We start from the raw sequence: 14,775 nt of genomic DNA, 5'->3' as shown, positions 1-14,775 counted from the left end.
AGCAATTTCTGCCAAAATATGCTGGAAACACTGGAAGTGTAATAACATTTATTCATTTAGATGATGCTTTTTCCAAAGCGACTTACGGTGTTAATCTACCGGCAATTATTTACCCGTATATACAGGTGGGTAATTTTTGCTGGAGCAATTTAGGGTAAGTGCCTTGCTCAAGGGTACTACAGCTGGAGGTGGGATTCAAACCTGCAACTTTTGGGTCCACTTTGCTATCAGCTGTCCAATTACTTTTCATCATGGCCTCAGTACTAAAAGCTATACTTTAACGGCGAATGTTGCACGCATCCACAAGGAGATCAGCATTGTTCCAAAAATCCCTTTGCAATGTTGCCATGAGACAGAGCGAAACCACCAGCTTCATCCAGTAAAGTGCTCTGAATCGTCCCTCCTGCTTGACCCGATAATACAGCAGTTTCAGACGAAGCGGCAGAACAGTTGCCCTTAACCGTTTTTGCCCATTGTGGTCTTATTGAACCCTCTATAAGAGCACTTAGGAGTTGCAGTGCTGCAGAGGAGGGGGTTCACACAGAGTCAGGTGTCCCCACCCCTTTGTGCCAGCAGGTGGGGCAGTGGTTCGCGCTGCTGTCTTTGGACTCAGAGGCCCTGGGTTCGAATCCCCCTACTGCTGTAGTACCCTTGGTCAAGATGCTTAACTGTGAGCAGATACAGGAGAACTTACCTTGCTGTATGAATAGGTAAAAATTCCAAGTATACAAATTTAACCTTGTGTATCAAGTTGGAGAAAAATGTGCAATGAATGTTAGTCCAGCAAAAGTGTGTTTCACTGATCAGATCACTCTCCCCCCCCCCCTCCAGAAAAGTACAAAAGACTTTTTTTTGATACCGTTGTACATATCTTCAGTCGTTTCATTACATTGTTTTTATTCATGATGTGCTTGCATATTTATTTTCTGATATGGTATTTTTTTGGTGGAAAATTTATGGGAAGTTCAGGAAATTTCCACACCTGTTTCACTTCTAATGAGAAATTGTGCCCTTAAACTCTCAAAGCGAAGAATCGAGTGAAGCCGCCCTGCGGTCGGACAGTTTCCGATTAGAAGTTGTGCCGTTGCATCGGTGGTGCCTTCGCTGGATTTGCCGAATCTGCTCACGCTTGGCAACTTCACACGTACAAGCACATCTAATGCTTTTCATTCAGGATTATTTGTCTTTATTACAGTAAAGTATGGGGTAGGGGGTAACATGGTGGTAACATAGTGGTTAGCACTGCAGCCTTGGGACTCATAGGTTGCAGGTTTGAGTCTCACCTCCAGCTCTATAAATGGGTCAATAACTGTAGGAGCCTTAACATTGTAAGTCAATTTGGAAGGAAGCATCAGCTAAGCAAATAATTGTAAGGTAAATATGCTGTGAATGGTACATGCAACTAAATTTGTAAGCAATATAGGAAGGAAATTTCTGCATAATAATTTAAAGGTGTCATGTTTGGATCAGGGGGGCGCGGTGGGTTGGACTGGGTCCTGCTCTCCGGTGGGTCTGGGGTTCGAGTCCCGCTTGGGGTGCCTTGCGATGGACTAGCGTCCCGTCCTGGGTGTGTCCCCTCCCCCTCCACCCTTACGCCCTGTGTTGCCAGGTTAGGCTCCGGTTCCCCGTGACCCCGTATGGGACAAGTGGTTCAGAAAATGTGTGTGTGTGTGTGTGTGTGTGTGTGTTTGGATCAAAGCACCAGTTTGACTTTAATAATCAACACTCAGAAAAGTCTCGCTTCCTTCTAATTGAGATAAAAGTCGTTTTATTTGTCCGTATCTGTTTTTCTTGCCTTATGCCTGTGTTAAAGCGCTCTGTGTCACTGCATGAGAAGAGCGCTCTATAAAAATATATTGAATTGAATTTGTGTGTGTGTCTGGACTGTGTTGATATATTGTGCGTGTGTGACGTGCTTCGTTGTGTCTTTCCGCGTATGCCGTGACAGGAACGTTGCCGCGCAGGATGAGGAAGGAGCTTCTGGCCGTTAAGCTGAGGAACCGACCTAGTAAGCAGGAGCTGGAGGACCGAAACATCTTCCCCACCCGCAGCGACCAGGAGCGCCAGGAGATCCGCCAGCAGATTGAGATGAAACTCGCAAAGTTAGTCTCGCCAACCATTGGCTCTCTTATCTAATCCCCACCTCCTTTAATCTCCCGTTGGTCTTCTCTTTACTGGCCCCGCCCCCTTTTACTCACTATTGGTCCACATTGTCTATTCCCTGCCAACTTTATCTCCTATTGGTCTCTTCTTTCAGCCACTTTTATATCCGATTGGTCTCTTTGCTTTTCCCCCCTTTTACTCCCTATTGGCCCCTATTCTGCCCTCTCTCGCTCTCTTTTAATTCACATTAATTTACTCACTGTTTTGGTTCTTTGCTTTTTTACACCCTACTGGGTGGCACAGCACATAGCACTGCTGTCTCACAGCGCCTGGGTGGTCTGAAAAGACGTGGGATTGATCCCCACTCAGTCTGCATGGAGTTTGCTTGTGCTTCCCATGTCTGCGTGGGTTTACTCAGGGTGCTGTGATTTCCTCTCACAATCCAAAGACATGCTGTTCAGGTCCAACCATAGCGTGTAAGTGACAGAGATGATGAGTGACCCAGTGTAAGTAGTGTGTCTGGCAGTGTAATTCACCACGGTGAATAAGGTGTGTGGGCTGATAACACTACATGGAGTTCATTGGAAGTTGCTTTGGAGAAAAGCATCTGCTAAATAAATAAATGTAATGTAAATGTACTGGTCCACATTGTCCTGTCACCACCGCCTTTATCTTCTAGTGGCCTTCACTGTCCCCTTTTTATGCCACTGACCTTTTCTTACATTAAGTCCCTCCTCCTTCCCTTTTATTGGTCCACTCTGTCTAGTCCCCATTTCCTTTAGCTGCCATTGGCCTTCTCTGTGTCTAGTCGCCGCCTCCTGAATCTCCTATTGGCTGTTCTCTGTTTAATGCCTTTACTTCACCGCTCACTCCATAGCTTTTCTTTTTGCAGACTGCCTAATCTGTTTCCTTAGTTCCCGTTGACCTTTCTCAGTTCCTGTCTGCCTCCCAGTGGTATCTGCAGGGTTCTTTTATGGGTTTTATGGAATTTAATTTGTGTAAAATTGAATGTTGGCAAAATATGATTAGAAGAGTGTCCCTTTAGGGGCGGTGTACATACAGGATGTCCCCGTATCAGATCTGTTTCCAAAGTGCAAACCATATTGTTGAAAATGCCTTTCAAAACCAGAGGCCCAGACTGGGAGCAAAGGTAAATGGCGAAGAAGAGAGCAAACTCTTGTCGCATCGAGGGCCGAATCGAATATTTGTGCTCCCACTCTGCAGCTTTCTGAAGGCTCTGGCGGTTGTACAGGCGCTTGGATGTTAATGGAATGGGATTGTTCTATTGAGGGACACACGCAGAAGTGGAAAACCATAATCGTATTTGAAGGGTTGTATAATTTTTTGGGTGGCGGGGGATTCATTGCATAATGGCGGATGCAGCAGGATTAGTGATGCCATATTTGTGTTTGCGGGCTATTGTGACGGATGGATTCGTACGCTCCTCTCCCTGTCTTCGTGTTTTATCTCGAACTCGACAATCGGTGATGCTAAACCCCTTTTTTCTTATTGTAATAGTTGAGAATTTCGAGAAGAATACGCTTAACTACTACAAGTGTTTTTGTGATTTTTTTTTTTTTTTTTTAGTTTTTCCAGAGCTGGTTATCACAGACTTACATTTATTCATTTAGCAGACGCTTTTCTCAAAAATGACGTACATCTCAGCGAAAATGCAATTTGTGCATTATATTAAGAGAAAGAGACATGGCTACAGATATGTGATTCTTAAGTAGACCTAGTTTGTTACTTTCCCCTTGATGCACCGATGTTCATAGCTCGAGTAGGTGCATAAAACGCAGGCTAGATGAATGCTGATAACCTTCCTACAATTTTTTAGAAGGTACACAAGTATTCGCATACAGTGTCGGAGTAGTGGCTGTGTAAAGGCTTATCCGGGAGTGATCGTGAAGTTACGGTGCATGAACATTTACACCATACATGAGCTGGGGAGATCTTGGGTGATGTGAGTCCAGAAAAGTTGAGTTTTCAGACCCTTCTTGAATGTAGACAGAGATTCAGCAGTTCTGAGTGAGAGGGGGAGGTCATTCCACCACGATGGAGCCAGAAGCGAGAACCTCCGTGCTTTACTTTTTGTACGCGGGAGCACCAAGCGATGGGACGGGGTTTTCGCACTTCAAGCTGGAAAAGTTGAAAGGAGGTTTTTTCATTCATGGCAATGAAAGGCAGAACTCACTATTAAAAGAGGACATATTTATTGGCACTTGCAGTGATGGAAGTAGTTTGTGATTAAGCATTAAATCATTAGCACACGCTTTATCCCTCATTACCCAGAACCAGTGCGGTAAGTGTGAGGAGACAAGTATGAGGAAAGGGAAAGCAGGAAACTGGTCCGCTGGCTCTCTCCTTTCCTCTCTCTCACACACTCACACACACACTCACACAGCAGTCTCATTGCTTCTTGGTGTCAGCAGAACCCCTAATTTACATTTATCCATTTAGCTGATGCTTTTCTCCAAAGCAACTTACAATGTCAAGCAACCAACGGTTATTTACCAGTTTATATAGCTGGAGCAATTTAGGGTAAGTAACTTTACTCAAGGGTACCACACCTAGAGGTGGGAATCAAACCTTTGGGTCTAAAGGCAACAACTCCAACCACTACTCTATCATCTGTCTACTGGATGTTTTTGTAGTGGCCGGATCTATCAGACTTACAGTACACTTGCAGGTCAAAGCCCACTGACTGGATGGATCTGGAGACTTTAGCGGTAGAGGATCCGGCACGGCCAACAGTGAGAGTGTTAGCAAAAACCAGACCTTTGTCACTGGCCCGGCATTCCCCTGACCACATTGTCACCTTTGCCACTGCTGAAACCGCATACATGCTATTTATTTGGTATTTGAGGAGTGACGTGAGCTACAGCCCCTATAAAATATTCATACCAAACCCCAAAACCACAGGTTGCTGCATTCTTAGCGGGCTTCTCAAGTCCACTTTACCATAGTACCCCAAGTCAGAGTGTATATGGAGGCAGAGGAAAAGAGCCGTGTTTTTTGAAAACGGCCTATTTATCTGGATGAGTGGAGCAGGTGTTGAGTCGCAGACTGGTGCTCAGTGACCGGTCCAGTGTGTTCGGTCAAGAAGCTCATTGATCACCGGTTTGATGTGTGGAACTGGCAAACAGTGTCTTTATTTCAAAGTTAAGAGTAAATGGTGATAAAAGTGAGGACTTTGTGAATGGAGTTTTCATCAAGAAGCATAAACCATTATTCCTCATGAGTGTCAATAAAATATAAATGCATGTAAATGATTGTGTACAATTTAAGAGTCCCATCAGGTTGAGCATCATCTGAGCTTGTAAGGGGTAATAATCGTAAATGTCTCTTGCTTAGGTGATGCACCTATCCGTAGTAAAATAGAATTGAACCGATTTGCACAGGCAGGCTTGACCGGGTCCTGCTCTCTGGCGGTTCTGGGGTTCAAGTCCTGCTTGGGCTGCCTTGTGACGGACTGGCATTCCATCCTGGGTGTGTCCCCTCCCTCTCCAGCCTTGTGGTCTGTGTTGCCGGGTTAGGCTCTGGCTCGCCGTGACCCCGCTTGGGACAAGCAGCTTCAGCCAGCTATTTGCACAGCTGGGTAATTTTTACTATATCAGTTCAGGGTAAGTATCTTGATCAAGGATATTACAGTGGGAATGGGGAGGGGGATTTGAACTGGTAACCTTCAAAATATAGTCCATGTCCTTAACCATTAGGCTAATAAATAATGATAACCAAAGAGCAGTGTCCACCCGTTTGTCCGTCCATCATCCATAAGTGCGTATATTATTCAGCCATTGTTCTGCTATTAGGGGGACGCGGTGGCACAGTGGCGCAGTGGGTTGGACCGGGTCCTGCTCTCCGGTGGGTCTGGGGTTCAAGTCCCGCTTGGGGTGCCTTGCGACAGACTGGCGTCCCGTCCTGGGTGTGTCCCCTCCCCCTCCGGCCTTACGCCCTGTGTTGCCGGGTTAGGCTCCGGTCCCCTGCGACCCTGTATGGGACAAGCGGTTCAGATGGTGTGTGTGTGTTCTGCTATTCCCTGTTCCATCCTAGGTTTGTCACACACTCCGATACATGACACACAGGCTCTGTGAGGGTGTTTGCATCCTTTCGGGGGGGTCCACAAGTGTTTACCGGTGAAAGGTTAAGCAATTGCTCTGCTTGGCTGTCAGGAGAACATATCGATCAGCTTCACTAAAGTTTATCTTATTTATGTACGGTTCCCGCATATTGATGAGATTCCATTCTCTCCACAGCGCAGTTCTGTGTTCTGCAGTTTCTTATCTCCAGGTTGTGCAGCGTTTTGCGGTGCAGCCCATCCCCCCCCCCGTGCAGCACTGCATCTGTCAGCCTGGACCAGAATGCGGCGCAGCAGCCCTTAAAGGAGGGAATCCTCACGCTGCTATTTATAGTCGTGTACGTAGGCAACCGAGTGGAAAACTGCAGAACAAGCACCTGGACCGCCCCCCCAGGGGAGGCTTCCAGTGTATCAGCCCCACTGAGCACATCGCTCACAGAGGTGGCTCTTTTGCCCCCCCCACCCCTTCTCGTACCACTCCTGTGCTCACTGATGGGGTCCGCAGCTCCGCAGTCCCCAAGGAGGTGGTCTGCAGCTATTTTTAGAACAGAGACCGCTGAATTATACATTGCTGCACACTACTGCCCAGCAAGCTCATTAACCCCGCACCCTTGGGAAGCACGGAGGGGGTCAGCGGACGACTCTGAGCTTGCGGTGCTCCTTGAATGTCAGCATGAGCACTGGACTGCGATAAAACCAGAAAGCGCCAAACAACACCTAGTCAGCCCCTAACAAGACCAGTCGGCCCACCCGCACACAGCTGCTCCCGGTGTACAGACACGTTCAGCCTCGCTCACATGGACACTGCTGTACATCCATGGTGTCATGTGGAGTGAAGATGCTCTTTATGCCAGCCGTTTGTGCAAAACCCTTCCAGCCTCTTTTAATGACGTGTCCTGTCATTTGCACACTTGCTGGTCTTCGGCCACTCTGGGTGACAATCGATAGATGATACAGTAATAGAATAGCAAACCTGGTCTTTGTGACAGTAGTACTTAGAACACTCACCTTTACATACAAATGACCCAGGTCTGAATACCACCTTTGGTTCTATTACTCTTGATCAAGGTACCTACCCTGAATTCACACACACAGTCTGAAACCACATGTCCTAAGTGGGGTCATGGCAAACCAGAGCCTAACCTGGCAACCCAGGGCACAAGGCTAGGGGGGACACACCCAGCACGGGACACCAGTCCACCGCAAGACACCCTAAGCGGGACTTGAACCCCAGACCTGCCGGAGAGCAGGACTTGGCCAAAGCCACCGCACCACCGCACCACCTCTACCCTAAATTACTATGCTAAAAATTATCCCTATGTATAAATGGGTATAACATTGTAAGCTGCTTTGCAAGAAAGTGTTTAACATTTCAACTGAATAAATGTTTTGTTTGTTTTGAGGTTTCACATATTTTAATAATGATTTATGTGTCATTTAGGAGAAACTGAGTAAATAAAAAAGCAGAGTTTGCAGGGTCTGGAAAAAGAAGAAACGTAGCTATAAATTAAGTTCGGTCAGAAGCTACGAACACGTGGCATCTTTTTTTATTAGATTCTTTTTTAGCAGCTAGAGACATTGTGCAAAGCTGGGAAATATGCGCAGCGCAGACCCCCCAGAGGACACACTCCACCACAGAGCGTGATTCACCGCCCAAGCCATCCTCATTAGGCTCTTTGCAGAGATGCGATTGGCCCGTTGGTGCTCGGTGGTGACACTGTGTTGCTAGGCAACGCAGGGTGGTCAATAATGGGAATATTTTGGTGGCGCTGCAGTAGAAATCCTCTGTTCCATGTGCTGAAATATTAATGGCAGTTTCTTAGTGGGAATACACTCGCCTCCCTTTGTTTGTGCTGGTTTACTGGTCTCATAACTCAAGGTGTTTCTCGCGGTGAAAATGACCATTATTAACAAGTATTAATAAAACTCTGGTCTGCTTCATTATGCGACTCAGCGGTACATCCTGTGCTCCCAAAGAACCGGTCAGTGCGAGGTTAACGCATTCTCGGTGTTACCTTTGTTCGGGTGAAGGCTGAGGGATGACAAATATCGTAGAGCGTTAGAGTGCTGCTTGAATTACTCTTTTTTTTTTTTTTTTTTTTTTTTTGTTTTCTGTCTTTCGTGGATGTCCTTCACACCATTTGTCTTTGTACGAACTTATCACACTGTCCTTCTCTTTTCTCTGAGCATGAATTAATCACCCAAATCCATTGGGACAAATTTGCGCTGGCTGGTTTTCCATAGCATTTCCGTCACGACCGGTCCGTTCCGCAGTCAGACGTACGGCCTTCAGTTTTTAAGGCTTCTTCTCAACTCGTCGTTCAGGTTTTGGTCATAGACGCTAAGTATGTAAATTATATTTTTGGTTTTTTTATTTATTTTTGGAGGTGTGGTGGTGCAGCGGGCTTGGCTGGGTCCTGCTCTCTGGTGGGTCTGGGGTTCGACTCCCGCTTCGGGTGCCTTGTGATGGACTGGCGTTCCATCCTGGGTGTGTCCCCTCCCCCTCCAGCCTTGTGCCCTGTGTTGCCGGGTTAGTCTCCGGCTCGCTGCAACCCCACTTGGGACAAGTGGTTTCAGCCTGTGTGTGTGTGTGTGTGTGTGTATATTTATTTTGTTTGCTGAAGGCCACGGGAACTGTCTGGTTAATGTCTGTGGTACTCGGGAGAACCCCTTCTGCTGGGCCAAGGGTCAAAGGCCAAGCCAGACCTCAAGTGAGGTTAGCGGCAACCCGCAATTCCGGAAGGTTCCTTAAACCGCGGCCGTTCAGCCGTCCGTCACTCTTTGCGCACGTACTTATGTGACAGGGCCTTCTGGAAAGATCTGCAGCAGCGCTCTAAGCAACACGTTGCCTGGCCCGAATCCACTGCTATATAGAGGCGAGGGAGGCTGGTGACGGAAGGCGCAGCATCGATCCCTAGCAGGTTCCCCCACCACCGCCTGCCTCTTTATTTGGCTGTTAAAAAAAAATTCCAGTGTGCGTTTCTCCGGAAGCTCGGAATCCATACCAAAAAAGGGTAAAATTATACGCTGTCTCCATGTCGTCGCCCTGCTGTTGTTACGGGGTTTCACACGACCTACGTGCAGTAATTAAATATTCACTCAGTGGGGTAAAATAGGATTTGTGTGGGGCTGCATGGTGTGTAATTAAGACATCAAAACGCCGCTGATTTGCTGTTCACTCCAGAACTGTGGGATCCACAAGGTAGGACGTGTACTCAGTAACTGACCAGGTAGAGCACCTGCCTCCGCAAAATACTGGATTATGAGACTCAGGGACTGCACACAGTTATTAAAAAAGCATTTAGTCTATTTTTGAAACAGAGTGCCTCCAACGTTTCTTCAGTTATGCATTCGTTCAGTTGTAGGTAGAATCGCAGGTAGTAGAACAGAAAAGTAAAAGACCTGATCCGTCCTACACTCCAGGGAGAGCGATGTCCTGTCCTTCACCAGGGGTCCAAAACCAAAAACCTGTTATTTCTTCATTTGGCCCTGATGTTGTGAAATGTGTTTCCTCTGTCCCTCAGAGCTGCTGAATCCCTCACACATTCAAAAAGCGTCTCAAACCTATCTCTTCCAGAGCCACTTTTCTCCCATCTCCTGACAGCTCTATACATGAGTCCAACACCACCTGCTGTGATTGTCCAGCTCTTTCAATGTCTGCACATCGGAGACAGTTACCTGTAGTCCTCATAAGATCTTACTTTATTGCAATGTCCAGTTGTTGGAGTTTGTGCTCATTGACACTGGAATATAATTTCTGTTTCACTGAAACATTCGAAGGCATTTACTTTCAGTCAGATGCCGTATCGCTTTGTATGTCTACCCCTGCAGTGGTGCAGGTGACGGTGACCTTTGCTGTTTGAAGAAGACCTCTTGGCTTGGTGTGAACTGAGGCCAAACTGGCTTTTGATGAATCATTGATTTTAAGCCCCATTAAATGCAGGTTTTATTCCTGGCAGTGACTTTTATACCCCTTTTTTGGCTCCTTTGATTCTTTGAAGTCGGTGGTAAAAACAACGGACGGGTCCCCTTTGAAAGGAGCGTCTCTCTCTGAGTCATTTGCCGCGCCGCATCTTTAAAAGGGTCCGACGGAAACCACGGCAACACTTAGAAACCCTTCCGAAATTATAAGCCGAAGGAGAAATCTCTATTAGCCCATATTCTGCAGTGCCAACTCTCTTAACGGAGCATATGGCGGAATTAATGACCTGCAACAACTAAGTCTACATAGTCACACTTTTACAGCAATAATGAGAACAAGAAATATAATCCCTGCTTTATCACATAATCTTCTAGGTCATGAAAATCCCTCATTCTAGATCAACAAAATCGCTGGACAGTTATCCCAGTAGCGCGTACAAAACAAAGTGATGGTTCATGCATTTCTTTGACAAGTTATCACAAAGGAGTGGCATAATTTTTACTCATTTTTCTGTCTGATGCATTTTTCCAAAATGACTTATAACGTGAGGTTTATACACTAAGCTACTCACAGTGATTCACCCCTTTGTAGATAAGGGTCACTTCTACTGTGTCAGTTAAGGGTAAGTACCTTGATCAGGACTCCTTCAGCGGGGATGGATTTTGAACCTGGGTCCCACAGCTGCAAGGCCCCAGATCTGAGCAGTACGCCGCCTGTTGCTCCACACAATTCAGTTTGGACAAAAACTACCAGTACAGTCCTTTGTTACATATTATCCAGAAGAAGCAACCAAATAATATTGTATTGTACTTCAACGGGGAATCAAACCCTGGTTCTTTGATTGGATGGTGAGGGTCTGGTTGCTATGTCAACGGTACAAATCCGGCTTATGTAAAAATTACACTTCTGCCTCTTGGGAACGGAAGTGGTTTCTGTTAATCTTCCACTTCCGCCCCAGACAGCCTGCGAGACCCCTCAGCGCTCCCCGCCGGCCCTCTACACACCCTCCGATGCCCCACACTTTGTTTGCCGCTTGGCAGCACGCTGCCTGCGGCCCATGACTCAACCCGTTCCCCTCTACTCTACCCATGGCATGACACTCCCATCAGCCCCTGCTCTGGCCGCCCTCTCATCGCTCTGGCACGCTGGCGACCTGCCCAGCCGGAGGGGCGCTTGCAGTTTTAATGCCCAGGTGTAGCGAGACCTCGCGGCACTGAACCGGCCCGTGTTGAGTGGCAGTTCATGGAACTGGACGGTGTCCCTGTCACACATTCCAACTCGTCTCCTCTTCTATTACATGATGCTGACCTGCCCGTGTTTGTGTGTGTGTGTGTGGGCGGGCACCTTTGTGCTCACAAATGTGTTCTGACACTCTTCCAAGGGCCCAAGGCCACATCGATGGCCTGAAGAAATGCAGCCCTTGTGAGATGTACATCCTAGAAACCAGAGTACCACCTGTCATCTCCATTCTCCTCCACCTACCCATTTACATTGATTCATTTTGCAGAAGCTTTTCTCCAAAGGAACATAAAACCAGCAGATGGAGTAATAAAGGTATAGACAGTTGATTCTCAAAGTACAGTCAGTCAGTACCACTATTTTTGCTGGCAAACATCATCGAGAGAAGTGGGTCTGAAACAGTTTTAAGACCCTTCTTGAATGTTGTGGGATTCAGCAGCTTTGAGGGACAGAGGGTGCTCATTCCATAACACTGGAGTGAAAACTGAGAGCATTTGAGCTCACTGCATGCGGGCCCACTAAGTCAGCAGAGGTGGAGGAGCATAGCAGTCCGGTCGGGGTGTAGCGAGCGATCAGGTCCTGCAGATATCAGGCAGCCGATCCGTCGATGGCTTTCTAGGCTGTAACAAGAGTGTTGAATTTGATGCAGGCAGTTACAGGAAGCCGCTGGAGAGAGATGAGGAAGAGAGATACATGGGAACACGTTAGTAAGTGATACATAACTTATACCGCGATATTCTGTATCAGCTGGAAAGGGTTGATGGTGGAGGAAGACCAGACAAGAGAGAGCTGCTGTAGTCCAGGTGTGATATTAACATGGCCTGGACCAGGATCTCTGTAGAGTCTGTTGTGTGACAAGGACCCATCCTCCGGATGTTATGCAGGAGAACTTCTTAATATTGTGACTTTATGTGATATTATTAGGTTATTCCATCCGTCCATCCATCCATCCATCCCCTTAATCCCATGTTTAATGCAGGGTCTTGGAGGTCCAGCGCCTATCTTGGAAACGCAGGGAACCTCCTCCCCCCCCCCCCCCCCCCCCCATATGATTAACACTCTGAATTTTTTTTGTTCACTCCACAGCATTACCGGGTCACAGCAGCATGGAGACAGAGCGCACACATCCATACACATAAAACAAGGTGAAAAAGTTACAGTATTTCAAAGGTCTGATCATGTAGCTCTGTCTAATAAACCTCAGAAAGGTGTCCAGAATTCCTATGTATTATCATGCAGATCAAATATTAAGAAAGTTAAGAAAGAAAGTTAAACTCTTTGCTCTTCGCATATTTACAGAGGGACCTTTGGATGTCGACCAGAACAGTACAGCAATTTTCTAAGGCCACATTAGAAGGGAAAAGAAATAATGGCAATTCAGCAGGTTCCATAGAGGTTAGGGGATCGAATCCCACCTTGTGCTGTGTCTTTGATCAAGGTACAGGAAAATTACCCTGTGGTGTAAATGAGCAGATCAGTGCAAGTAGATTAACATTGTAAGTCACTTTGGATAAAAGTAAGTGGTAAATAAAATGGGCCGGCTGGTACCCTAGTAGTTGGCGCTGTTGTCTTTGGACCCAGAGGTTGTAGGTTCAAGTCTTATCTCCAGCTATAATAACTGTGATTAATATACTACCCTTAAAATTGGTCCAGTAAAAGTCACTTGGCTGTATAAATGGCTAAATAAACAGCTTTATACTGTAAGTCACTTTAGAGAAACTTATCAGCTAAAAGTAATGTAAATAAAAAAATGGAGGCATAGGAAGACAAGGCCTTAGATGCTGCGGTTCCGCCGGGCAGCTTTCCGGCTTTGCGAGTCAAACTCGTCGAGACATTAGAGGATGTATTTAGGTCAGCTTTGCGGGTGCCCCCCCTCCCCCCAAGTGAGGTTCGGGACCGAGACGCGACAACAGGAGTCGGCACGCAAGTCCCTTTTCACCCCTTGGTCTGATAATTGCTTTAAGGCCACTTATCTGATACATCTGTCATTGTCCTCGATCACTGTGGACATCCAGGACATTATTGATTAAACTCCTTATTTATTTACAGGTATTGATCACTGGCGCTGTGTATGGATTCCCAGATTGGGAGCTGTATATAGGGAGCCAAAAATAACTAAACAAAGTGGAATAAATACTCCAGGCTTATTTCCAAACGTGTGGGCGCATGTGTTTTTTATTTTTTTTAATCACAGCCGCTCGGCCGAGCGCTATCGCTCTGTCCCCTATGCCGGCGCCGGTGCCAACCGTGTCCTGCTGTTGCCGTGAATCACTGCCTTCTTGTGTCAATTGTGCGGCCGTTTTGTTTCCAGGAACCCGACCGTTGCGTTCCAGTATGTCCAGATCTTTGTCTTCTCAGCTGGGACATGCAACTGGAGATGGACAGAGTGTCCACTTGTGTCTAGTTCAGAAAATCACCTCCATAAGTAGTGTGGTAATGGGGAAAGATGTATTCCGTCTTTTACACTCTCTCATTATCTGTTTTAGCAGATAATTCCAAGGGATTTTTTTTCTTTTTGGTTTTGAACTAGTCTCACACAGCAAACAGTGCAACTTAATGCACTGAAAACACAAGAAATAAATATTTATTCTCACCATCATACAGGGGGTGTGGTGGCGCAGTGGGTTGGACCGGGTCCTGCTCTCCGGTGGGTCTGGGGTTCAAGTCCCGCTTGGGGTGCCTTGCGACGGGCTGGCGTCCCGTCCTGGGTGTGTCTCCTCCCCTTCTGGCCTTACGCCCTGTGTTACCGGGTAGGCTCTGGTTCCCCGTGACCCTGTATGGGACAAGTGGTTTGGAAAATGTGTGTGTGTCACCATCACAATCCACCCATCCCAGGCAAGGTCAAGGTGGTCCAGAATCTATCCTGGATGTGTGACAGGGCAGACCTTGAACAGGATGCCAATCCACTGCTGGGCAACAACAAACACACATGATGGGAAATTTTGAGTCACAAACCATATACACAGCTTTAGAGTGTGGGAGGAAACAAGAGCACCTGGAGTAAACCTGCACAAGCACAGGGAGAACATGCAAACTCCACACAGAGCCAGATTTGAACCCACATCCAAGCATGCAGCCCAGGTGCTGCGAGGATATTCCCTGTGCCACTGTGCTGCCCTGAAAAACACCTGTTCATGTCAGTCCTGTCCTAAAGGTGGACCTTGGTCAACATCTCCTCGTGTCCCATGACATGTGGAGCTAAAACAGAGGAACTGGACTGCTTGTCCTCAGATCCCGAGTTACAAACAACAACCAGTTTATCACTCGGTGCAGCTCAGTCTCGCACCCTGCTCCCTTGCTCTTTCTATCATGGTAACTGTGGCCTGTCTCTTCAAATGGTCGGCCCTGTGCTTGTTGGGTGCGTGGGCTGGGGGGGGGGGGGTCGCGGCCAGGTAGGTGACCTCTGATTTCGATTGCTTTCTCTTCAAATCTG

The 14,775-nt window shown here is 47.0% G+C and overlaps 1 protein-coding gene across 2 annotated transcripts in view; it reads left to right on the top strand.

The window, feature by feature from the left end:
- phactr3b (phosphatase and actin regulator 3b) overlaps nt 1–14,775 on the top strand; it is a 49,426-nt gene that overhangs the window by 26,615 nt on the left and 8,036 nt on the right. For both annotated transcript variants that reach the window (XM_029248008.1, XM_029248006.1), the window contains exon 7: nt 1,949–2,102. In XM_029248008.1, the coding sequence (XP_029103841.1) occupies nt 1,949–2,102 (154 nt within the window). The remainder of the gene's footprint in view (nt 1–1,948; nt 2,103–14,775) is intronic.

This window comes from Scleropages formosus, chromosome 22 (genome assembly GCF_900964775.1).
Source record: "Scleropages formosus chromosome 22, fSclFor1.1, whole genome shotgun sequence".
NCBI lineage: Eukaryota > Metazoa > Chordata > Actinopteri > Osteoglossiformes > Osteoglossidae > Scleropages > Scleropages formosus.
The sequence above is the reverse complement of the archived record's forward strand: the minus strand, read 5'-3'. Positions and strand labels throughout refer to the sequence as shown.